Source organism: Ailuropoda melanoleuca, chromosome 18 (assembly GCF_002007445.2).
Source record: "Ailuropoda melanoleuca isolate Jingjing chromosome 18, ASM200744v2, whole genome shotgun sequence".
Classification (NCBI taxonomy): Eukaryota; Metazoa; Chordata; class Mammalia; order Carnivora; family Ursidae; genus Ailuropoda; species Ailuropoda melanoleuca.
In genome coordinates, this window is record NC_048235.1 from 11,589,165 (window position 1) to 11,616,655 (window position 27,491).

The 27,491-nt window shown below is 39.1% G+C and overlaps 1 protein-coding gene across 6 annotated transcripts in view; it reads left to right on the top strand.

Annotated features, from left to right (window-relative positions):
• Positions 1-27,491, top strand: part of TENM3 (teneurin transmembrane protein 3) — a 605,330-nt gene that overhangs the window by 427,784 nt on the left and 150,055 nt on the right. For all 6 annotated transcript variants that reach the window (XM_034647497.1, XM_034647494.1, XM_034647495.1 and 3 more), the window contains one exon: positions 17,224-17,462. In XM_034647497.1, the coding sequence (XP_034503388.1) occupies positions 17,224-17,462 (239 nt within the window). The remainder of the gene's footprint in view (positions 1-17,223; positions 17,463-27,491) is intronic.

Consider the following 27,491-nt stretch of genomic DNA (forward strand, 5'->3'; position numbering starts at 1 on the left):
GTGTGTGTGTGTGTGTGTGTGTGTTATCTCTACCTAACATCACTAAGACAGGGTGATTTTATCTTTTTCCTAGAATTAATTTCTGTCCAATTTTAAAACTGTGTTTTGCTCTAAAATTTCATCTTCTGGTTACATCACCAACTCAACAAACACCCTGTCAAAGACAATTGCTTCTCGCTTCCTGTGTTTCTTCGTTTTTCCCTTGACATAGTTTCGGCTTTGGTATTTCTTTATTCAGACCTGAGGTGAAGTCTGTTTTCTAGTATACCATTCTCAGAAGACTTTCTCCTTAGCCTGCAAGATTACATTCTTGGATATGCAATTAACCAGCTAAGCTTCATAAATTCTATTTGACATCCCCTCCAGTTCTGCTGTGACTCTCTTTGTGATTTCTTAGCATCTCACCTCACATTGTGAACCACTGAACTATTACCACCGGAAGTCATCTTGTTTCAGTCACACCCTGCGCTATTATAAGAGTGCTTCTTTCTGCTCATGGAGGCGTGGAGAAAAGCATGGGTTTGGGGACAGACAAATCTGGTTAAAATCTTAACGTTCTACTAGCTATGTCACCTTAGGCAGATTACTCATATATTTTTATCTCTCTTTTTTTTTTTCATAAAATGGGTTTGGTAATACTTCTGAGAAATTTTATAAGGATTTGTTGAAATGTCATTGCAAAGTATCTGGCACTTTAGTTTCTTTGCTTTTCTTTATACTTTTTCTCTGCTATACATTTAAGAGAAAAATAATGAATTCCGTATTTAGAAAGATGAATAATAACTTGGAAGGTGGTAAAGGCTTGGTAAAGGAAAGGCAATGACAGCTAACAAGAATTGGCATGTTGATTGATTTTTGTGAATGATTAGAAAGCCTTTTCAACTTGGGAGATAGGTATTTTTTGAGCGAGAATAACCAGTATTTTTCCTGTTTGGTTGGGGTGACTTCCTACAGGAGATCAACTATGAAGTGATGTCATAAAATGAATCCTGAATGCATTCACTCTTTCCGGGGGTGTTTATGAACGTGTATGAAAAACTCAAGGGTGTTATTGAGGACCTGGAGAAGTGGTAACTACTTTTGAGAAATACATGGACTACATTCCAGAACAAATTCAGTTAGAGTAAATTTTTGAAATTACCTTATCTTACCTTCTTTTAGAGGCCATTGAGGTTTAGTAAGCTGCCTGAGGTCACATGACTAGTCGGTGGCAGCTCTCAGCTAGATCCCAGATTCTAAATTTGCTCCTTTTCTTCTCCTAGTGACTCCAATTTTGTTAATTACATATGAAAGGAACTAAAAGCACTCAACCCCCAAATACATTTATTTATTCAATTATTACTTGTACGGATGTAGCAAGGTACTAATCTCATGCACATTATCATACGTATATAAAACTAAAATTTGAAAGGATGAAATGAAATAAATAGCATTTCTAAATAATTTTATTTTCTTTCAATCTGTCACTTAATTTTGTTTGTTTAGTAAATTATTAAGTATATATTTATAAGATAATTACATGTCAAATATTAATCATACTCTAAACATGTTTTGACCCTAACAACTATATGAACTTCCTTTTGACAAATAAAAATTATATACATTTAGATTGCACAGTTTGATTTTTTAAGTTCATTAAGTGTATATATACACACATTGGAAAATGATTAATATATCCGTCACCTCACCTGGTTAATCTTGTGTGTGTGCGTGTCTGTGTGTGTGTGTATGTGTGGTGAGAACACTCAAGGTCTACTCTAAGCAATTTTCAAGTACCCAATACAATGTTATTAACTATAATCCCCTGGCTGTACATTAGATCACCAGCACTTACTCATCTTATAACTAAAAGTTTGTACCCTTTGACAAGCATCTTCCCAATTTCCCCACCTCCCCAGCCCCTGGCAACCACCATTCTGCTCTCTGGTTCTATGAGTTGGATTTTTTTTAGATTCTACACAAGTGGGATCATACAGTATCTGTTGAAATTTGACTAATGTCTTTGATGTTCTAGCAAACTAATTAGAAGTTGTTAAATTTTCACATCTTTAAATAAACAGGGACCAAACTCACTCACAGACGATGTTTTGCAGACTTTTAAGCAGTTCAGAAAAATTAAAAATTGTTATAGATGGCAATCATTGTTCTTGGCAACAAAATGATACATTGATGGGAATATTTCCAAATGTGAGTTTTAAAAAATCCTGTCTGAACTACGAGTTTCTTTAAAGAAGCAGTACTTCCTTACTTGTTCTTGAATACTGCTTTACCTTGAAGGGGCAGATTAATAATTTTTTCAAAAATATATTCTTTGTACTATGCTACTGAAAGCCACTGTCATCCCAGAAAAGATCATCAAATTTGGACCCTTCTCCTTTTTATATATTTAACTTTAAGGTTTATAACTTTTGGGTACTTTGCCATGAGCTAGCTGGCTAACCTTGATGTGGTTAAAAAAGATGTTCAGAATCACTGCACAACTTATCCCAAAGTATTGCAAAGAGTCTTGTGTTAATTATAATCACACACAAGCAGCAGAAATTAAAAGGTGAGAGCATCGCTGTCAAGTCCTTTACTCAGCAAGCTCATCCTTCTCTCAGGGATCCCTCACAGACATCAGCGACTTTCCCACAAGAGGACCGGAGGCAGCCTCCGCTATCATCACTGTATTACATATTATTAAAGCTCAGTATCTGTCTTATTCTTTAGACAGCAGATAAGTACAAACTGAAGTGTGTTTTATGCACCAGTTAAGATACGTATCTCATATAGAAACTACCACTATATTATGTAACTGGTTAAGAACATAAATTTTAGGGCCAAAAAGACCTGGCTTTGCCTCTGTATAAACTTTGACAAATTAAGCCTCAATTTCCTCATCTTAAAAAAGTTAATTTTATTGCACACACACACACAGTGGGGATTTCGTGAAGTTGAAACTAGAGAATAGTTTCCTTACATAGAGTAAATAGGTGCTCAGTAAGTTTTATTTAAAAACTCTTTACTCTCTTTGGACTAGTTGTTTTTTTGTTTTGGTAACTACTTATGGTTCACTAGCACATATGTGATTTACTAAGATACCTTCAGCATCTCTTACAATCCTGAAATTCTTTTATTCTTCATAAACTTACATCTACACTTGAAATTCTTCTCTTTATCTAGGTCGTACTTCCTTCTCAAACTTATCTAGAAACTTTGAACAGTTTTAAGCGTAGATGGCCATCAATAATTGAATGAATTAATAATTAAAATCTTGTTCAAATAGCACATAGGAATTTTAAGATGTTCTTCTTCATTCCCATTTTAGTTTTAATATAGTTAGTATGTAATTGCCAACAGTAGGTGTAATTGACAATCTTAAAACACATAGGAAAATATCTGATATGGATTTGTGTATTTGATGCTATGGCCACACCATTATAAAAACTAAAATTTAAAACAAGCGCCGTTAAGCTATTTTAACCTTCTTGGTAATGGTAAAAGAAGAAAAAAAAAGAAACCAAAAAAAATCTGCATATTTAACCTGTTGTTCAGTGCCTAATCCTCCCAAACTCTGTAACAAGATTTTGTGCTTGATTATAGATGTGTCTATGTTTAAATAAGTCATAATAAAAATATTTTGCTTCCTATTATAACTCTATATATTTTTATACAGCCGTGGTCATACTTAAATTTTATGTTATATGAGTTTCTCACTTAATACTGAAAAATAAATATGAATTCACTAAAATGCATTTCCCACAAATCACATTAATACTCTAGAATTTTTCTTCCCAGTTTTCAGAGGTCAATGCTGTACTTACCACAATCATGTTTGTGTATTCAATGTAATTACAAATTGCTACAGTGGCAATTGCTAAAATATATAATTATTCATGCATTCATATTGCAGAATTTTTTGGTAAAATATTAAGAACAGGTTTTGTCTGAAAGCGCTTTTTTTGTACAACCACTAATAGCTCATATTAATTCAGGTAACAGCGGTGAAATGTATCTTGTTTATAAGCTTTTCATTTAAGACATTTTTCTTGCTGGGCTCACCTCCTGGTGTGAAAGTTGTCCAAAGATAATAGCACATCAATTCAAAAGTGTAATAGATTTGAGACCACAACATGCTATCAGCATGAAGAAGTAGCTTATCAGTCACACTAACTCACTGTGTCACAGCTAGAATCATTACATATTTGTTCTTTTGTTTTCACACCAAAATATATAATTTATATTCTAATGTTGATTACTCACTTGGGGGGGTGTTTAATTTTCTTATTTAAAATATTTTTCTTTAAAATGCATACCATAATTAATTTAGAGGTTAATAAAAGAAGAGGCATTTTAATTAGTAGGACTCTAAAAACATTTTCTTTTTACAATTCAGGGATGCATAGTATAACTACTTACTATAAAACATTTTCAATTAAGTTTATAGTAATAGTATCTTTATATTAGAGGCAAAATAATTAATCCATTTTGAACCAGCCCTGGCCAATTCTTAGAAAATTTACACACACGTACACACGCACACGCATATACACCTATGCCTGGACTCACCCTGTTTCACAATTTTCAGAGATTAAATTATCAAAATGCAAAAAGAAAAATATTGAAGTTCAGTCTATTATTGGCTCACTGTAGGTAAATTTTACTATTTCCTAACTGTTTCCCTTTATATCAATCCTTGACATAACCCTTTTCAGTTTTGAGCTCCCATTTGCTAGTTTTTATTTTTAGTTATACCTTTTGTTGAGTCCTGTTGCTACCACAGTGGTTATTGAAATGAATTAAAACCTAGCCCTCTAAGTACTTTCTACTTTCCTCATCTGGGTGAGGACTCTTCTCGGTTCTCCTGCTCCCACCCTTGAAAGGCTGTTTGAAAATAATATCGAAAGACTGAGAGAAGAAACTTTGTCTGTAACTGTAATAATGAGGATTTGGTATGTTGTTTTGTTGTTGTTGTTGTTTCAAATATGCTGGAATTCTGCTTCCTCTGAACCTCAGTAAGAGGATTTTTTTTTTCATCCTGTCATCTTGTAGCTCTGAAGCTGCCAGTTACAACCTTGGTCAGTGTGTGGGGGTGCATCCCCAGTGACCCGTATTAAGAACGCCACCCTGATTGTCACTCCTCATCCCCAGCAGCTTCAAAGAAGGAGAAAAGTAAAGGAGAAGGCATTTATGCAGGAAATATTTTTATTTCTTTCCCTTCTCCTCAATATAGCAGATGTGTAAACGAGTAAAGAGGTTATATTTATGTGTGTGCGTGTATGTGTGTGCACAATGCCTTAAAAATATTTATAACTGAGTTTTCCAGAAGTCTCTGCTAACAAATAAAGAGAAGGATAAGAGGTAGCTTTTTCCCCCCTATAAATTTTAATACAGGTTGTAAATTGAAGCCAAGATTATAGAGGAAAAAAGAATGTATTAAACGATTCTAGCCAGAAAGGTTAAGGGTAGGGAAATAGCATTTTCTGTATGAACACAGTAGGAACCTTTTGGAAAGTTGTAAATACCACGGTGAATTATCCGCTAGAGTTCTACACAGCTCACAAATCCAAGTATTAAGTTTGAAGAGAGACAGAAAGAGAACCCCCGAAAGAAAGGACTTGTGGAATAAGATAGTTTTTTGGTGAATGTCTTATAGACACGTGGAAATACAGTGTAGGAAACAAAGAAGAACCAAGAGAGAACAGATTACTGGCAGCTCATTTAGAGTCCAATAAACATGATAGATGCTTAAAAGTAGCAACGGGATGAGAAGGCATGAAGGGCCTGATTTCTTTCTTTCTTTTTTTTTTTAAGATTTTATTTATTTATTTGACAGAGATAGAGACAGCCAGCGAGAGAGGGAACACAAGCAGGGGGAGTGGGAGAGGAAGAAGCAGGCTCACAGCGGAGGAGCCTGATGCGGGGCCCGATCCCACAACGCCGGGATCACGCCCTGAGCCAAAGGCAGACGCCCAACCGCTGTGCCACCCAGGCGCCCTGAAGGGCCTGATTTCTTAACAAACAGATGAATTTGAAAGGGAAGTACAACAAAGGGGGATATTGGAAGTAAGAAATGAAGAGTGAGATGATTTAGAACAATGAAAAATGTTTAAGCCATTTGATCCTGGTGTCAGATGGATTGAGCCTCATGTTGCAAAAATTCCATTCGTTCTAAGTTGACCGTCTGATGTGAGCTACCAGCAGTAACTTTGTAAGCAGGAATCTTTTGAATGATTTTCTGAACTTGATGAGAGTCTTGAGAGAAACTGAAGCTAAAAAGCCAATATGCCAGTACATTACTGTAGCGGTTCTCAAAGTGTGGTCTCTGGACTGGCAACATCAGCTGGGGGGTTCCACTGAGACCTTCAGGTTTAATGAGCCCTCCAAGGGGCTCTGATGTGAACTAAAGTTTGAGGACCGCTGCTTTAATGTATGGCATGGTCTCTAAGAAGATCTTGTTCCTATCAGTGGCCACCTAAGTTCACCAGGCCTTACCAAAACCTCTGATCCCATAATCAGGCTGGTTGAAATGTTTTCTTGTGAAAGATTGGAGACTGTAGAACACCTTTTGCAGCCTTCCTCAGCTGCTAGTGTGGGTGGGCTTCTCCCTGAATATTCCCAGCAGCCTCTGCAGTCTCTTAGTTCAGGAATCTCACAGAGCTTCCCAGGGCCAGCATCCTCAACCGATGGAGATTGCTTTCCAAATAGCTAGGTCTCGAAACACAGTCAGTGACCATACTAGGTGGCTTTGGCTACCTATTGAGAATTAGTTGCTAAGAGGGAAAGAACAACAAGCCAGAAACCAGCCTTGAATAAGAACAGGTAATTTTCTATATAGGCTTTTGCTTTCTTTAGTTTTCTTGTAAATAGCTGCCAGAAATTTTGTATTTCGCTGCATTAATTTTTTTTTATTTCTCTGCATTATTATCTAAAGCACATCATTTGAGTAAAGTGCCTTTTCAGTCTTTTAATTAGTTATAAATACAATGCTAAATATACATTTAACAGATCATCCAGTTGGCTTTGGAACTTAAAATGAAGGATCTGGTAGTGAAAATTCAAAAGACTGTGATAATGAGCCGCAGGTTATTTGTACGTTTTCAGAGTGTTTGCAAGGTGGTTACTATCATGGTTCAGGTCTATCAATAGATATCAGCAAATACTGGAGGCTGTTTCAACTCGTGCAGTAGTCAATCGATATATTCCCAGTTACAGTGTACAAGCAATTAAATAAGTGGTAACGAGCAATATGGAGGGAAGATAACGCACAATAATTAAATTTTATATATTTTGACAGTTTTTGCAAAGTATTTTATCTTAAAATGAATTCTAGGCAACCCACCCATTGTTTTGGCATCATCAAGTGACTAAAACTATGTCGAACTCAGTAGTTAATTTTAGCCTTCATATATTTCCAGGTAAATTTAATCCATAAGCGCGGGATTCATTTGCTTTAGATCTGAAAATGTCATTTTGGAAGAGTCGTTTGATGTTGAGGAAATCTTGTGAGACCTTTAATAAGCCTCTTAAATCCAGAAAGTTATATTTTGCCTGAAGGAAAAGGAACCTATACCTTAAAATTCCCTCAGCTCTTAAGTGAGAACTTTGGATTCTGAAAAGGTTGTAAAATGTGACCAAATAGAGTCAGTCTTCTCATTGGCACACTGTCTTTGAAATGAGAACACCTAATTTGAAGTAAGCAACCTGTATTCTAGGTAAAAGTTTTATTAATTTGCCTAGAAACATAAGTAGAAAGCAGGACATCAAGATATTTTATTTAAGCAGTTCACATTAAGTTTGAAGTAGATTACGCTCTTTGTTTAACCAAGAATATAAGAGCAATTTACCCCAAAGATACAGATGCAGTGAAGAGAAGGGCCACACGCACCCCAATGTTCATAGCAGCTCTGTCCACAATAGCCAAATCATGGAAGGAGCCGAGATGCCCTTCAACAGATGACTGGATTAAGAAGCTGTGGTCCATATAATACAATGGAATATTACTCAGCTATCAGAAAGAACGAATTCTCAACATTTGCTGCAACATGGACGGCACTGGAGGAGATAATGCTAAGTGAAATAAGTCAAGCAGAGAAAGACAATTATCATATGATTTCTCTCATCTATGGAACATAAGAACTAGGATGATCGGTAGGGGAAGAAAGATAAAGAAAGGGGGGGTAATCAGAAGGGGGAATGAAGCATGAGAGACTGTGGACTCTGAGAAACAAACTGAGGGCTTCGGGTGGGGGGGAATGGGATAGACTGGTGATGGGTAGTAAGGAGGGCACGTATTGCATGGTGCACTGGGTGTTAGACGCAACTAATGAATCATCGAACTTTACACAAAAACCAGGGGTGTACTGTATGGTGACTAACATAATATCATAAAAAAACATTAAAATAAAAAAAAAATTTAAAAAAAGAATGTAAGAAGAGCAAGAAAGCATTCACATCTCCTGGGCAGTAGTCTTTCTCCCTATAAGACATACTAGGTTATACACAAAAGAAATCGTATTCCAGGTGTTTGTATGTCGCTAATAAAGGTTTCAGCTGTGCAATAAGGACAGCACTGAACACCGTGACACTCTTTAGTCATTTGCTCTGCTTGCTAATCTCTAAAAAGGTTTTTAATGCTGTATAAAATATTTAATGCTGTATAAAATTAATGAAAAAAAGAAACCTCTTTTGTATGAAGACAGCCAGTTATGAAGTTGATCTAATTAAAATTTCATTCAGTGGTTGCACACTTTCTTTTTGACTCTTACTTTCTCTCTTAATGTCCCATTGAGGAAATGATTCAAACCACTTTGAGTAATGCTATATATTTTCCAAGGATGCTTTTCATTTTGGTCCCTGTAATTTGCAACTTATGAAACCATGCTCTGGATATTAGAGGAATGACATGATTATATTAACCTCCTGAATGAAAGACTAGTATGGACCCTTTTGTTTCCTAATGACTCTTGTAAGCTTACAATTTAATTATATAATTATATATGATAACTTATTTAATTTTGTACTTGATGTCAGGATCTTTTCAAATGAGCATTGATAATGCTGATTAATATAATATAATATATAATATATAATATATAATATATAAAAGGACATTTAAATTTACTTTAAAAATCTGATTATTTTGCCATTTAAAATCTTATGATAGTAAGTTTTGTAGCTTATTATTTTGGAAGACAAAACCAATCAAAAGTGAAGAGTCTCTAAGGAACAAAGCATACGTGCTAAGAGATGGAGGAAAAAAGCAAAACAAATGGCAAGAAGCAGTTGTAAGCGGCCTGAGATACGAGTGGGTAGGAATTCTGACCGGACGGATCAAGTAGTGCAGCGTACTGTGCGGGGCTAGTATTTCAAACACGACGTTTCGTTTGAGAGTAGAAAATTTGAAGTGAAAATCCTACTTTTGCCTCTTCTTTGCCTCTGCCAAATAGGTTCAGAAGAGGAAGTTGAGTGTGAGAACTCAGAAGAACTTCTCAACCCCACAAAAAAGACAGACAGGAAGGGAAGGAAAAGGGGAAAGGAAAAGGGAAGGGAGTAGGGAAGAGAGAAGGGAAGGGAAGGGAGGAAGGAAAGAGATGGAAGGAAAAGGAGGAAGAAGGAAGGAGGGAGGTGGGAGGGAGGGGAGAGGTAGGGAAGGAGAGAGAGAGAAGGAGAGAGGAAAGGCAAGGGAAGGAAGGAGGGAAGGCAGGCCGGCTATCTGCCATAAAGGAAAGAATGCAGGGTTCTCTGGCGCAGGGTGGATACTGGGTGGGGGGGGCAGCTGCACAGGACAGGCAGGCTAGAAGAGTAATTGAAAATTACCCCAGAGTCCTTCAGAGAGACCTACAGGATAGAGTTACTAATAGTGACCTGAATAGGGACAGCAGGAGAGATGAGGGGATTTAGTCCCTGTCCCTCCTAATTTCAAATTTGTGACATGACCCATAGAAAGCTACATCACAGGATAGGTGAGAAATAGAGGCTAGGACAGAAGGCGGAAGCTGAAATGAAAAGGTTGGTCCTGAAGGCCGATCAACAAAGAAACAGCTCTTTGAACTTCAGAAGAAAAGGGAGCAGTTATGAATTGTGCTTAATCCAGAGTAATCATTTCCATTGCTGTTGGAGCGGCTCCACGGCGAATAATGCCGTGCAGGGCCCGGCTCTTGTCTGCTTGTTGTTGTTGTTAAATAGAATCCCCCTCCAGATTCCAAAGCCACAAAGCAACTGTTAGTGTTCCGTGACCTTCTGCACCAGCCGTCTTCGGGGCTTTGAAATTGATTTTCCTCCGCTCAGTGTCTGATAGTCTGTCTTCAAGTGCGTCTCTCTAGTTCATCGCCAGAGTGGAAGCGGTGGCTCCGAGAGCCGCGGGACTGGAGGCAGGCGTCACGCAGGGCATCATTAGAAACATCAGAACGGAATCAGCCTGCGCCCGTGCGCTCGGTGTTAAAAAAAGAAACTGCTGCTGCTGCCGCTGCTTTATTGCCGAATACAATGGGGAATATTCTCACAGGATTCACTTTTTTCATTCCCAAATACGGTCGGAGAAGTAAAGAAAATTTCTCCCTTTCTTCTCCAAACCTCATGTGAATGCCAGGTCAAAACCGTCTGTTTTTGATAGTAATTTTTGCAGGATTTTTTTAGACCTGAGAAGCATATTCCCGAGGCTGGGTGACCTGGCCGAGAGTCCCAGGATAAGGAGGGCCTGGAATGACACGCAGAAATAGGAGCCTTCTGGAGAATTTGATGATAAAATAATTCTCTCGTAAGAAAACTCGTGGTGTACTTTTCATATGGCTGACTTCCAGTGCCCACTGGTCTGTTTCTTCCTTTGATTGTGGTGGCGTCTGCAGATACACGAAGCGTTGTGTTGGACCGTGAGACGGGCACAAAACAGTTCTGGGCTCAAAGGTATACATTAGTCTCAACATACCCTTGTCAGCGTTTTATACTTTCTGTGTGGCAATGGAAAAGCCATTGTTGACCTTGGAAAGAAGGCATCTTATCGGAACCTAAAAAGCAGATTTTTACCAAATCCGAAACCACCTGTCCCACTTTAGACAAAATAGGTTGACAAAGACCTTTTCTGCTCGTCTAGTTAGTGTCCAAGAAGTTTTTGCATGTGTGTTTTAACATACCTACTTGGAGGGCTAGTTTTACCTAAAGGAATTGTCCTCACACGGATGACACCATTTGTCTGTAAACAGTTTCAAAATACATCGTTTAAACCATCTTTATTACTTCTTTCTGTGCTTACATACTAGAAAGCCATCTAAAATTATTGAAGATCAGTGTTTTGATTTGATTTGATTTGATTTGATTTTTTGAGAGAGTGTGTGAGTCGGTGGGGGGAGGGGCACAGGGAAAGAGGGAGAGAATCTTAAGCAGACTCCACACCCAGCACAGAGCATGACACAGGACTCGATCTCACAACCCTGAGATCATGACCTGAACCAAAATCAGCAGTCAGACGCTTAAGCAACTGAGCCATCCAGGGGCCCCAAAGACCAGTGATTTTAAAATGTAACAGGTAGTGTCTCCAGGGCACTGATTTGATACGGATAGTCATTTAGACAGAGGAAGGGTAAGTGTACTGAGTTTTAAAGTCAGTGGCCAAAAAAATACAATTAAATTCTTTTTCTCTTGCAGCAACATAATTAAATGTATGTATGAAGTTAGAAACTCTTTCAAAGTAAAGACTTAGTCTCCAGTTCTACTAATATTGATGAATAGTGTATTTTTGAGTATTACATCTTCGTTATCAACAATTTCTCAAAGTCGCATTTTGCTTTAAGAAAGATAATAATTTCATAGCAATTCAAGCCTAGCTTGTGAAAGAGTTGTTTGCCAGGGTTACCAAAGCAGATGGACATCACGTTGGAAACTTCTCAACTTTTGGAAATTGAGATGCCTGATTCGTGGTTGGCAGGTGTCTAGCCAAGTGCTAGCTTGTTGTTGTGCTCATGGTAGCTGCGTGCTTTCAGTGTCGGGGCTACGATCAGAATCTTCAGGGTCACGCGGGTGCAGGTTCAAATCCTGCCTGAAATGACCCAGACTGCTTTGAATAAAGCTATGGCACATTTTCCAGGAATGGTTTTTATTTTGGCCCCTGTGATTTTCAACTTTTATTATTAGTTTATTAGCTATAGGTCTTTGGCCAAGGCACTTAATTTCTGAGAATCACTTTCCCCATCAGCACAGGGCTCACCATTTTATTTGTTTTACCATATTTATTGAGCAACGACTATGTGCCAGGAACTTTCTAAGTCGTGAAAATACAGAGGTGATTAAGATTTCATGGAGCTCGCATCCTAATGGGAAAAGACCAACAGTAGATTAGTTCTGTGGGAATATCATTCTTCTTCATCACCTTAGTGTGTGAGATACACAGCTTTTTCAGCTATTTCTTCTATATGTTATTTAAAGCTCTCATGCCTAGAAACTTTACGCAGATGACTTAGGTCTCTCCCTGCCCCACCCCTGCCATTTGACACGATACTGCAGGCCTGGCAGGAAGCTCCTTGTGGTTCAGTCTTCTCCACCAAACCACTGAGTTTTCGTGCTGTCTCTTCCTTCCTTGTTGATGGCCATGTTACCGCTAAGACAGCCTTCGTTCCTCCCTGCGTGGCCTCTTCAGGTCCGGCCGTACACACTGCCATTTCCAAGCGACTCCTGAAGCCGTAGGAGTAATTCTGCTTCTTTCAAATCACACGGAGGCACAGAATCTCAAGGAGACTCTCTGACTAAAACCCCTACACGCTCCGTGCATCCGTTTGCTCTTGGGGATCCCGATGCCTCCTCAGGCCTCTGTCTGAGATTTAGGGTACAGGTTTTACTTCTGTCAGGCTCTGCTGATACACTCTGTAGTGTCTGCTTCTCCAACAAGCCAGGGGCCGGGCCCGTGTCTCTGAGACACCGTGAATCTTCTGCCCTCATCGAACCGCTCCCCATTTCCCGCCTCCTAGATAATAAAAAGAGAAATTTTTCTGATCTAAGACAAACCTTTAATCTCTTAATTTCTGTTTCTTTCACATGTTTTGGTTATATCCCGAATCCTCTCTATGTCTGCTTTTCCCCAGAGGTTCTTCATGGTATCAAAGACTAAGGCGAGGAAATGGAATCTGCCCTTGGCCGTGGGCCGCCATACTGGTTGCTATCCACGCGCTGCTTGTTTCTGTCCACAGTTTCATCAGGTAGTGCTCGCTGCTATTTCTGGACCCTCGCGTCTGGCGTGGGAGTGGTCGAGAGAGCCTCATCCCTCTGTGGGGTCATGCCAGCCCCCCAAGATGCTGGCCAGGCTCTCCGTGGGCCCCGTGGAAGCCTCTGTTTGATCAGCTCCCCTCCCGCAGATTTCCTTCTCATCTGGAGGGAAACCCATTTCATCTCACCCCGTATTTCTTGCAAACATGATGGCTGGACCCCAGTAGACAGGGCTGTAGTAAACCAACTAGAGACCCGGGCTATGTCTGCCTCTCATTTTGTCTCCTGTCTTCCAGCGGCAACGCAGTGAAGCAGCCGCTGGAATTGAGAGAAATAGAGCAAAGGCAGCTGAAGGCGGGGGGGCAGGAGTTTCAGGAGGAAAAACACATTTTAAAGAGTATTGTCCGATTTTAGCTGCCCACGCAAGTTGATAGACAAGAACTGATTGTAAGAAGCTCTTTGAAGAAAGAAAGCATGATGGTGTGGGTGTGATGGAGAGTGACCAGTCAGTGTCCAGTGCATGGAACTATCTATCGCTTTCTCCAGGAGCCGTGTGTGTGTACGCTTCAGACTGCCTTGTTAAATCCTCTCCAGTGGCGTCCAGGATATAGTCTGTTCCTCTGGCCTGCTGAACATCTTGCTCACTCTTCATGCATAATCCTTTAAAAAAAGGAAGAATTCAGGGGTGCCTGCGTGGCTCGGTCGGTTAAGCATCTGCCTTCAGCTCAGGTCAGGATCTCAGGGTCCTGGGTTCAAGCCCCACGTTGGGCTCCCTGCTCAGCGGGAACCTACTTCTCCCTCTGCCCCTCCGCACCCCTCGTGCTCTTGCTTTCTTTCTCTCTCTGTCTCAAATAAATAAAGTCTTAAAAAAAAAAAAAAAGAATTCAGATCAGGGGGCCCACCACCGCTCACAGGTCAAATCCAGCCTGTTACCTGTTTTTGTAGTGATCATGAGCTAGGAATGGTTTTTACACCTGTAAGTGACTGGAAAAAAAAGAAAAAGAGTATTTCATGACATGGGAAAATTCTATGAAATTAACATCTCAGTGTCCATAAATCAAGTTTTATTTGAATACAGCCACACACAATCATTTATGCGTTCTCTGTGGCTGCTCTCATGGGCGGGCACGGCCAGGAAAGGCTAAGGTGTTTACTGTTTGGTCCTTTACAAGAAGAGGTTGCTTGCAACTCATCTGAATGCTCAAGTTCCTGCTTGGTCTGGTATAATCCATCTGCTCATCCAGAGTCCCTGCCCGTGTGTAAAACTGCCAATATCAAGTTTGTAAACATGGGAATTCATTTTGCAAACATCGGTTTTAGAAGCTGTTACATTTTGAATTGGGATTTAAAGTCCTCAAATGATCCTTTTTGGTTTTTTGGAATACAGGTTCTAATACATGCCTTTGAAAAGACCAACACTTAATGCTTTTGGGCCCTTACCTGTGTTAGATACTAATAGACACACGGCATGTGTGTTACTTCATTCACTCCTCAAAAATGTCTACACGGTAGCTACTACTCATATTCCCATTTTACAGATGGTAAAACCAAGATGCAGAAAATTTGAGTCATTCACCAAACATCATCCAGCTCATTATAGGTGAAGTTTGGACTTGAACCCAGACAATTTGGTTCCAGAACCCACATTCTTAATAACCGTGCTGAATAGGAATATGGTAGGAGATTCAAAAAAAGCTGTTTCCAACGTAACATTTAATTGAGACTATGAACTTTAAAATTTGCCATATAAAGTACTTCCATGAGGGAAAATGGATTCACAGTACAGTTACCAGTATAATTTATAGAAGTAGCAATTTATCATTTGCATCTGTTCTAATTTTGTGGTTGACACAGCATTTTTTTTAAGATTTTATTTATTTATTTACTTGACACAGAGAGAGCACAAGCAGGGGGAGCAGCGGGCAGAGGGAGAAGCAGGCTTTCCACTGAGCAGGGAATCCGGCGGGGGCTCGATTCCAGGACCCTGAGATCATAACCTGAGCCGAAGGCAGACGCTCAACCGACTTAGCCACCCAGGCACCCTGACAAAGCATTTTTACATGCATTAATTGGTTTACAGCCCTGTGAGATAAGCAAATCATTAGCTCCATTTTACAGAGAAAAAAACAACAAAACTGGGGCTTCATAGGATCACGTATCTAGGAAATGATCCACAAGGAACTTAAACTCAGATCTGATTTCTACTCCAGAATTCTTCCTGCTATACCTGTGTTAGGCAAACTTTCATGACTTTTGCCCTATTTCTCCTCCAGCTACACGGTTAGTCACTTAGTAATTTTTTGGAAATGGATTCTTTTTTTTTTTTTTTTAAAGATTTTATTTATTTATTTGACAGAGATAGAGACAGCCAGCGAGAGAGGGAACACAAGCAGGGGGATTGGGAGAGGAAGAAGCAGGCTCATAGCGGAGGAGCCTGATGTGGGGCTTGATCCCACAACGCCGGGATCACGCCCTGAGCCCAAGGCAGATGCTTAACGACTGAGCCACCCAGGCGCCCCTGGAAATGGATTCTTTGTGACTTAAGTACCTGATTGGCCCTCGGGATAATATACATAAGCAGTAATGTACATAAAATCATGAGTTTGAGTCCTCTTTCATTTATCCAGCATTCCGTTGTGCTTACTGTATTCCAAGCACTTTCAAGTAAGTATTAACTCCTTTGAGCCTCATAGGAAGCCCTGAAGGGTAGAGGCTATTATTGTCCCCATTTTACAGATTAAGAAACCAAAACACAAAGAGATGAAGTAACTTGCCTAAGGACACATACCTAGTAAGCAGTGAATCTGGATTTGAACCTCAGCAGTCTAGCTTCCAAGTTCTGTCCTTTGAAAACCCCTAAGTTATTTGATATATTCAATTTATTCTCTAATACATTAAAATAAGTACATCATAGTAAAATTGAAAATATTCAGCTGTGTACCATCTATAGTCATCTTTCACAAAACCTGTATCGTACCATAGAGGAATATTCCAGAATACCCATAACCTCCTGAATATGTAAGAGAGAACACAGTCTGTTGACTTCACCAGACATGTTATTAGGGAAAATAATAATACATGTTAGGACACAAAGTCAATACACAGCAACTTACTGGTATAATATGAAATATAAACCATGAAAAACATGTTGCTTTTTTCTTTAATTTGGGGACTTATATTGCTAATGGGAATCTTAAATTAGCTATTTTTCCTGAAGAATTTCTTATACAGCACTCTTGTCATGGGATCATTTCATGTCTGCTTACACATTTTCAAAATAAGAAGAATGTACAACGTGTGGAGGCAGTTTCCTCCACGGCCAGCCAGCTCAGGTGCTAGAGACTGTTTCTGTATTGGATCTAAACCTGCTTCACTGACCCCTTCATTTATTTAGGCTGGTTATAGAAGTGTTCTGTGATTCCTTCCTCTTTCTCCCCCTTCGCCGCTTATGTTTGACATCAGCTAAAAATAAAATTAGTTTGCATCCCTCGAGACCTGACCAGCTGCCTGTGGCCAAGCTTGATAGTGCTTGTTAGTGGGAGAGCAGGCTGGGGTTAGAATGTTTCCGTGGACTTCCAGAAAATAAATCCGTCTGCAGAACATCACCGTGATCGTGCATACTCGGCTTTGTATGAGTACGTGGTCTCACATGGTAGTAAATACACCTGTAGCTATAAAGTAACGTGATTTGTCTTCAGTGGAATGTGAATATGTTCTTAATGCAGTTCCTACGAGGAGGTTCCAGAATGGTTTTGTGCAGGAAATGGTATGATTGGAATAACTTTATAGCATCTCAAGATACCTACTTGAAGGGATGGTAATAATCAGTGCGCATCAATACTTCTGTATACTTACAAGTCAACTTCTGTCATCAGAGTCACCATTATGAGTTAGTTAAGATATTTCCTTAATTGCTCATTTTTTTAATCACATGAGGTAATTAGAGAGAGAGAGAGACAGAAGACAGAGGGAAGAACTAACACATAGCTGTGTCTGTCTCCCACACGTTAGCATGTATGTATCTTCTGATGATATTCTCTTGTTCCACAGGCATTTCCTATTCAAAACAGGAACAGGGACAACGCCGCTGTTCAGCACTGCAACCCCAGGATACACGATGGCATCTGGCTCTGTCTATTCACCGCCTACTCGGCCACTGCCTAGAAACACCCTATCAAGAAGTGCTTTTAAATTCAAGAAGTCGTCAAAGTATTGTAGCTGGAAATGCACTGCCCTGTGCGCTTTAGGGTTCTCCGTGCTCCTGGCAATACTCCTATCATATTTTATAGGTAAGAACACAGTTGGACAATTACTTGGTCTGTACGTCAGCATGTTATATTGTGGTCTTGTTGCTTTTACCCATTTATGTGGCCAAGAAGTATATTACGAGGTTTATTTTCTGGAGGAGGGATTAGTTAATACCTTATCAGTCCACAGAGCATCTTAGGTAATCTTCGGGCAAATTTGGATAAATAGAAAAGCTGCATTTGCACAAAGAATGAGGTCTATTCTTGGCCGCAGACTAGTGTGAGCTTGTGGTTGGCGTATCCCTCTTGAAACATGGATCGGTCTGTGACATCTCATGTACACAGTCATTCTTGCACTTGCAGGAAGAGACACTACACAGGGGTCCCCTTCGATGCGTATTCAATAGGGAGCTGTCTGCTACTCGTACTGTATTACACATCTTTCAGCTACCTCAGCTATCTAAATGTAAAACTCATCACTCAGGACCATCATCTTGCACTCAGCAGCACTCTCCAGAGAACTGCGCATCCATAAAACAATGAATGGCTTACATACTCATTCACATATGTGGATTTTTCATCTTCTCTGATATCATATTGATCACGGTTTTCATTTCATAGTAACCCAAATGATGGGAGCTGCTAATAAAAGTTGTAAATAGTGCTTTTCTTTAACTGTCTCATAACATGTATGAACATTTGGACTATTGGAAATGGCTTTTGGAAATGGCAGAAACGACCACATCAGATTTTGATCCACTTGTGAATGTGGAAAAGGCATACCACATCGAAATGCTAATGGTGTCCACCGAGATTCATCACAAGCGATTTGGTTTACCCAACAAGAGCCATGGCCCGTGATGCGTCCTCAAGTTTGCAACGCAATTTGTGATGCCTGTGAAATTCTAGAACCGAATACGAGTATTACGGAGCCATACGTAGCATAGTTTGATGCTTTCGCCGTGAACCGGTTCTGTCATTCACTACCATACTCCTTATAAATGATGTATTTTGGAGAGTGAGATAACCACTTTGAGTCACAACACTTAAGAGAAATACAGAATTGTAGAGCATGAAGGAATTTTAGAGGTAACTGAATCAGAGACGGCATCTCTGGGGATGGCGTGTACTATTACTTCCGATCCTTTGGCCGTGGCAGACATCACTAATGAATCAGGCCACGCTTTCCCACTGAACCTGGAGACAGCCTCATTATCCCCGTCACATAGAGCCGCTGTCCATCAGAGGTGAGACCTTCTTGTCGTTTTTCAATCTGAGTGAACTCTGTCCTCGTAAAAATGCTCCAGCCAGGTACCCCAAGGGTTGTCACCTGGCCAGGATCCCACGCTCATGAACCAACACTATGCTCTTTCATAACCCCAAAGGTAAATGAGGAATATCACAACAAAAAATCAGAATGCAGAGACAGATTCCTAGTATTCAGCTAGAAAATACCTAGCCATGAAGAGAATCTCTTCTAGTTAGTGGTATAAATTATCTGTATCTGTCAGCGTTGTGCTGCTAAAGAATTTTAAAAGGTTCTGCAATGCACCAGGCATAAATGGGGTGTAATAAATGATGCATATGGATTTGTAGGGGATTTGTAGGGGATATTTTTTTTTTTAGCATGGTACATGCCAGGCAGATCGCGAACCACTACGCGGGGCTGGAGGTCAGTGTCTGTGTTGTTGCTCTGGTGCTAGGCGTCCTTTCTGATTGCCGTATCAGACGTGCGATACTTGGAATATCAGTTCTGATACCATGTAGTTTTATTCGCAGTGGGTACTAGCAGGAAAAATGGCCTGCTTTCCTGTTTCATAGGTAGCATCATCTTTTATTCCACTAGTCCATACTTTATACCACTGTCATCAACTTGTCCCTCTGATTTCATCTTGCCCCACGTGGAAATATACAAATTACATAGTTAATACACTCAGTTCAACAGATATTTGTCCAACATTTGTTAAGATCTAGTTCTTGTGCTAGAACTTAAGGAAATGCAAACCAACTGTTCTCTGGCAAAAATTACTTTTATTGTCAAAGAATTATCTCATACTCCCATTGCTTTAATTAAACCCAAATATGCTTACCATTTTCACTGGTCTTCCTGTACTTAAATGACTAACACACTAATGCAATGATTTTGTTGTTGTGGTTTAAATCAGGTAAAGGTTTAGTTCATCAGTCAGCACGACACATCTTTTCAGGTTGAACATACTGCTTTACCCTTGAAAACAGGAACAGGGCACTCCTCGTCAGGGAAGGTTGTCCTTTTCTATTGAGCGTAGTGTACAGCAGAGATGGAGACAAGGGACCCTTGCCTGTCCAGCTTAGATCAGTCTGATAAACCCCAGAATCAATGGGGAGACTGATATCCTCATCAAGTTGACCTCACAACCTTTAACAAAAGTGCAGCCATCCTTACATGTTTTTCTCCCATTCCCTTAGAGGTCTCTTTTCTCATATTGGCTGTCAATATAAAGTCAAAGCCTTAAGAAAGAAAGAAAATAAAAAGCTTGAGGAAGTACTTCTATCCCAGAAATTTTTTTGTCACCTTCCAGTATGGTCGTGAGAAGTTAGGAGAATGTAATATTAGCATGTCTCTTCTCTAAGATAAAGTTATCTCAGCAGAGTCAAGGGGAATAACTTCTGAAAGGGAGGGAGTGGGGGATGAGAACAGACATTATTGTTGTTGTTGTTTTTTCCTATTTGTATCAAAATTTCAGAGAATAAAGAAAGAGTGAAAAAGAAAGTGAACATACATTCCCATAGGTCGCTGTGGACTTTTTGCGTAGGTAACCACTTGTTAACTTCTTGGTGTATACCCTTCCAGATATTTGTCCGTGCATATGGAGCTCCATATTTTTAATGCATTTGGTACCAGGCTTTCTCATTTGTCACTTATTAAACATCATATGTGTATGATTTTATTTAGTGGCTATGTTTAACCAATTCCCAAAAGTGCAGTGGCTGTTTTTGTGTGTGTGTGTGTGTTCAGTTGACCAAATTTTTTTTTACAGATTTATTTATTTTAGAGAGAGAGCGAGTTCGCATGCAAGTGGGGGGAGGGTCAGAGAGAGAGAGAGAATCCCAAGCAGACTCCTCGCTGAGCACAGAGCCCCACAAGGGGCTGATCTCGCAGTCCTGAGACCATGACCTTAGCTGAAATCAAGAATCAGACCTCAACTGACTGAGCCCCCAGGCACCCCCAATTGATCAAATTTTTTTATCAGAATAAATTCTTTGAAAGGGTGTACCAAAATGGTGGGGATGTTTTACATTTTGCAAAACCATGGCCAAATTACCCTGTTTACACAACAACCAATGCTACTTATTTTTTTTGACCCTTGCCAATCTCAGGCTAAAACATTTTATTGTTGTTTTCATTTATTACTGAATATCTTTTCATAGATGTATTGACTAGTTCTATTTCTCTGTGTGTGTGTGTGTGTGTGTATGAATGGGCTAGTTTCCCCCCCATTTTTCTATTGGGGCTTTTCTCTTTTTTCTTTGATTTGCAAGTGTTTATTTAGGGTATGAGTCATTTGTCATATGTGCTATATATTTTCCAATTTTTCATTAATTTTGCTCATAACTGTTTTGCCAAATACCATATAGAATTTTTTAGGTAATCAAATTTATCAGTTTTTCCCTATAATTTCTTCTTTTTTTGAAAGAGAGAGAGCACATGAGCGCACAAAACAAGGGGGAGGGGCAGAGGGAGAAAGAGAATCTCAAGCAGGTTCTATCCTCACACAGAGCCCGACATGGGGCTCAGTCTCACTTCCCCAGGATCATGACCTTAGCCGAAATGAAGAGTAGGACGCTTAACTGACTGAACCACCCAGGCGCCCCTCTCTGTAATTTCTGATTGTCATGTTATGCCTTATAAAGTCTTTATTCACTCTAAAGAGTATTTTTTTTAATTAATTAAATTTTCTTCTGGTACTTTTATGGTTTTTCAACAATTATTTTTAGGTCGACATTTTCCTGGTCACTCTGATAGATGTTAGAGGTTCAAATTAGCTTTCTTCCAGAAGCTCATGGTCAAGTGACATATGCAAACACACTTTTCAGAGGACGTCCTTACGTAGCAGCTCAAGCCTTATGAACAAAAGCTAGATGAGAAGGGAAGGGAAAATACCGACCTCTAGCTGAAGACGTTGGGGAAAGACTTGATCTGGCAGGTGATGCCTGAAAAATGAAGAAGAGTTCGGTTCTCGAGGTTGGATGACAAAATGGTTAGTGGGAGATCACCCTGAAGACAGATGATCTGAAGCAGGGAAAGGAAGCAATGTGAAGTGTCTGTGGTGGCATGGAGCGCTCACAGAGGGACAGACACGGTGTTTGAGGCTGCATATGAATTGCCTTACTTAATTTTCACAACACCACCATGAATTTAATAAGAAGATGCTATCATCCATTTAACAAGAAGAATCTATCACTTAGGGAGGCCCCTCGCCCAGAGTCACACAGCCAATGACGGAAGCTGGACTAGAATGTGTCAAGGACCCCACTCTACTATACCAGCTCCCCTGAGATAAAGAACTGAAAATGGGAAGAAATTGAAGATTTTAAAGCATAGCAATGAAAAATAATCATTTCTGTTGCTGTTGTTCTTTATATAAGATTACTTTAGTGGGATTCCAGAACATGTAATTTGAAGACAGACTGGTGCTTCGTAAGCTTCAGTGTGCCTAGGAGTCACCTGGGGATCTTGTTAAAATGCATATCGTGACTCAGCAGAACAAAGAGTACGTATTTTTTTTAAGTAGGGGAGCAGGAAAGGGAGAGAATCCTAAGCAGGGTCCATGCCCAGAGCAGACCCTGACGCGGGGCTCGATCTCACAACCTTGAGACCATGCCCTGAGCCGAAATCAAGAATCAGACACTTAACCGGCTAAGCCGCCCAGGAGCCCCAAAGGGTGTGTATTTCAAACAGACTCCCAGGTGATGTTGCTTTGCCCCCTAGACCACACTTTGAGTAGCAAGGCCATAGGCCAGCACTGTCAACTCTTATATTTGATGATGGAAACGTTCTGTTTCTGCCCTGTTCAATTCAGTAGTCTCTAGACATGTGACTTTTGAGCACTTGAAATATGGCTAGTGAACTAAATAACTGGAGTCTAAATTTTATTGTTAATTGACACTCTAGCAGCCACATGTGGCTGGTGGCTACCATTTTGACAGCACAAGTATAGACCAGCAGTTAGAAAACTAGCCTAGGTGGGAGATCGTGAAGCCCTGTCGGGATAGAGGAGTGAGCAGAATTGAGAAGCTATAGCTGATACATAATAGAATAGATGTGCCAAGACTGATCATAGCCCAATTTCAAAAATCGAATGTTCTAAGCATGTACATGTGGCCAACTTCTTTTCAGCAGAGTCACAGTATGATTTTCTTTAGATGACTGAACTCCCAATTAAAATCCTCCTTTAATGCATTAATCTTTAAGTTGGTGTCTTTACACAATGAAAAATCTACTGAACACAGAGGTGAAGCTCAATGATAATACTTAGTGATACAGACCTATCAAAAGAATACCTGTGCTACTTTTTCTGAGCCTGAATTTATTCATTCTCCTTTTTTTCTGTTCTAAAGTTAGAAAACTAAGAGATGGGCAGATATCCAGCAGTTGTTCACCAAAGAATGGATAAAAAAGGAATGGTCTGTTGGTTACTTTTGCTTCTGTGCACAGTTACGGAATGAGTAGGAACCTTAATTATTCCTTACTCACAGAATGCCCTTTTGCCTGGTTGGGAACTAACCTGAAATTTTGATGTTGCACCCACAGAAAATGCCCAGAAATCTTATCATAAATCATAAACATTATTGAAACATTATTAAGACAAAATAAATGTTGGAATAATTATGTTAACACCATTTAAAACTGCAACAAAATCAAGTCAAACTTCTAATGACACCATGAGGTACATTTAAAATCCTCACTAATATTTCCATGTACTTTTAGGCAGAGTCTGAAAATTCAAATAATTTCCCATGTAGGGTAGTACCAAAAGTATTTGCACATGTTCTTTAAATTTCAGGAAAACGAGAGAAAAAAAAATCTTATCAAATTATATTTTGCTGATGTATTTTCTCAGCTTTTGGCCCGGTTTATCCCAAAGAATTATTCATTGGACGACGGGTTTTTTGTTTTTTTTTTTAATATAACAGCTTTGTTGAGGTATACTTCACATACCATACAGTTTACCCATTGAAAGTGTCTGATTCACCATTGGCACAGTTTGCAACCATCACCACACTCAATTTTAGAACATTTCCATCACCTCCGAAAAGGGTACCCTGTTCTATTAACAGTCGCGTCCCATTTCCCTCCAAACCCTCCATAGTGCACCCCCCACCCCCCGCCGCAAATATCTTAACTTTTAAGGGACTGGTTTGTCAGCTTATTTCCTAATAACAAGAAATAACTCAGCATTGTTTTTCTCCTGGACTCCTGACATATGCTGCTAAGCAAAGAGCTGCTTGCATTTTCGATATTCCTTTTCGGTTAAAAAATACATGTGTAGTTATTTATTTCCTTTGAGCAGCTGCTACCAGCCGAGTCCTAAAATAGATGTTGTCACACGTCTGCTAAAAAGGCTGTTTAACAACATAAGCATTCCCTAGATCTAGCAAAACATAACCTGTCGAATTTAGGTTCATTGCGGTTATGATTCCGTGGCAGTTATCTGTCCTACTTCTGTGTCGATTTGCATTTTATGACCATTTTTACCTCTCTGTGTACCTTGAAATTGATTATGGTACTAGCTATATATATATATATGCAACTCAGGGTCAGAGGGAAAGCACGCCAGCCTTTTATGCTTCATGAAAAATCAACCATTTAAATATATATGGCAAAATAAAATGTGTTGTGACATCCTTTTTTCTTTTTGGACATGTCTTTGTAGTAAAAGTGCTGTTTTATTAGGTGACAGAACACAGCCAAGCAATGAATTACATACCATTTTTCACTACGGCTTCTTCCCTTAACTCCTGGTTGCATTACATTCAGAAAATGCATTTTGCCTGAGATGGAATGCTGGCTTTTTAATAATACTAATGTGATTTCATCTCATTGAAGAAAAAATATATTGCCTGTGTTTTAGAGGATTGAAACTTATAAACTAAAATTTTTAAATCAATATATCAATATTTTATTTTATCCTTGGCCACATGAAATTAAGGACATATTTAAGCCTGATTCAGTGGTGAATGCAGGATTAGAATAGAACAGCTTACCTCTGGAAGAGGAGGAAAATAGTAGCATGATAAAGCATGCTACCACGGCACTCTGCAGTGAGTCTCTAAATTCAAAAAAGAAAAAATCTAAGAACCCATTCTAGATAGTTGCATTGTTTTCCTTATTGAGGACAGCACTTTGTATGAGCGAAATTGTGCTTTCATATATATGTGCGTATGTGTGTATATGTGTGTATATTTGTGTATGTGTATATATGTGTGTATATATGTGTGTGCGTATGTATATGTGTGTGTATATATGTGTGTATGTGTGTATATGTATATATGTATATGTGTGTGTATATATGTGTATGTGTATATGTGAATGTGTATATGTATGTGTATGTGTATATATGTGTATATGTATATGTGAATGTGTATATATGTGTATGTGTATATATGAGTGTGTGTATATATCCCTCCAGCATCCATAGAAAAGTTTAGCTCTTTTGTCATATTTTCACTCTATTCTGACTTTCAATATGAACTATAGAAGTTTATAGAAAATATTAGTTTTCTATATCTGGCATATCATAAAGGAACCTAGCAAAGGTTGAGATGTCACTAAGAATTCAGTTCCTTTATAGCCAAACCCGTATAATTGCATCGGTGACTTCTGAATTGAACCTAAAATGAGAAGAAGGTTGTATACCACACACTCAACTTTTGGACATTATAATTTTTTGTTGCCTTTCATTAGTACAACATACAATTGTTCAGTTTTGAGTTTATTCTCATATTGTTTATTACTATACATAAAAGAGAAATCACCACCAATTTCAAGAAATTAATACAAATGTCGGAAATAAGTTCCTCCTCTCCTCCCCCAAAATAATTTATTTTACTCTTAGTTTGATAGGAGGTCAGCTGAAGTAAATAATATATGAGAAATACTCTATTTACACAGACTGTTTTTACCATTCAAATATAAAGATCTCCCTGACTTGAAAAACACCCAAGGACAACAACAATAAGAAATACCTTTAAAGCCAGCTAAACTCCAGTTTCTGCCAGACATAAATATCTTCTCTGTGAAATACGGTGCTGTTTTCTCTGTTTGAGGCTATCATTTTTGTGGAATGTAGCAACATCTCCTGCCTAATGACAAGTGGAAAGCATAATACAATATTTACCATTTCAGTGCTACATTGCATAAATATTTAATCGGTGTTGCATATGCCATTTGCTTTTACATTAGTGGTACTGAAAGCAGTGTGTTCGGAGAGAAACAGCTGCATACAGAGGAGTGAAAGGAAAAGTAACTGGCATATACACAATTTTTTACAAATGTGATAGATGGCTAGGTGTTTTAGGAAGGAATTCATCATAAAACCTTTAAGTTCTATTGAATCTATATTCAAATGAAGGTCTCATCCTCTAGTGTAACAGGTAAAATAAAACTCAAATATGTATCCACTCTTTTAATTTATCGTTTCTGCACACCCTTGGAATGTCTACCGCCTCCTCACACTTCGTCTTTCTTCCTTAAAATTATGTTTCCACGGTTCCTTTGATGGGGCTTTGTAATGTCACGCCAGAGAAGGAAGTGACCGTCCATTCATCCATCCATCATTCATTCATTCAATATTCATTTATTGAGACAACGTGACAGATACAGCCGTGAACAAGATAACAGAGCCCTTGCTGGCTTAGAGATTATATCTCAGGGCGTGCAAACAATGAGCATTTAATTGTCATCATGAGGGCTATTTAAAAAAGAGAAATGTAGGAGACTAGAGACTGCATAAAAAGCAGAACTTCCTGAGTTTGAGCATTAGAGAAAGGTTTTCCTGCTAAAGCCTGAATAATAAGTAGGATTATGTGTTTGGACAAATGCTGACGTTAGGACAAATTATAAGTGTGACCACATAAACCTAAATGTGGCCCCAAAAAATCAATTTTCAGGAATGCGAAAACCAATATGTTGTGATATAATAAAGATAAAATCTCAATGTGTCTGAGGGGGAAAAAAAGTGATGATATTCATTTGTTTTCTTTGTTGAGTTAGTATAGCTAGGATCTTATCTTGCGGTTAACACCTAGAAAGGGAAAGAAGTGTTGCTTTGGAAAGCTGGGGCAAATGGATTTAAAATTGTCACAAAAATTTATGGTCTGTTCTGATTTATGGTCTTTATGATTGTTCCTTTCCCTTAATTGTAGATAATAAACATATATACTCTAAGAGTTTTGTTTATCAAGTATGTCCAGAAGGTCGTTTTAAAACTGTGAAAAGAAATGGTTTCTGAGTTCTTAATAAACATTCCTGAGTACTCTATTAATCTGTTCTAAAGAAATTTAAGAAACATATGCTTCTTGTATTTCAAACGTTGCTGGGAAATGAAAATCGCATTGCTCATTTGATAACCAAAGAGCTCAGCATGTCCAGTTTCCTTTATTGAGTTGGACCTAAAAGGCATTACTTTAAGACCCTTCCATTATGCATTTTAAGCACATATCAAACGGAATCAAAAAACAATTACGGTTTTATCTAGAGCCACTTCTGTATAATACAAGATGGTTTTTGAGATAGTATTCAATGTTTTTAAAGATAAGAACTTCCAGTCTTTCCTTTACCTGTTGAATGTTCTCACTGGTGACCTACTCAGGTTTCCAGAGACAGAACTAAAGCTCCTCTCCTGGTGGCGGTCTTCATCAGCAGGGCTGCCATGATATGGGCTGGCTCCATCCTGGAATTGTCCTTTCTCCCTAATACTTGACCCACAGACTGATCTTTCCCTTTCTGCCTTCACTAGTGAGCTTTTTGTCCCCTTTATCACTTTTCGTAGGCCTTCTTGTGCCCCTAGAGAAGAGAAAGTCTTCCAC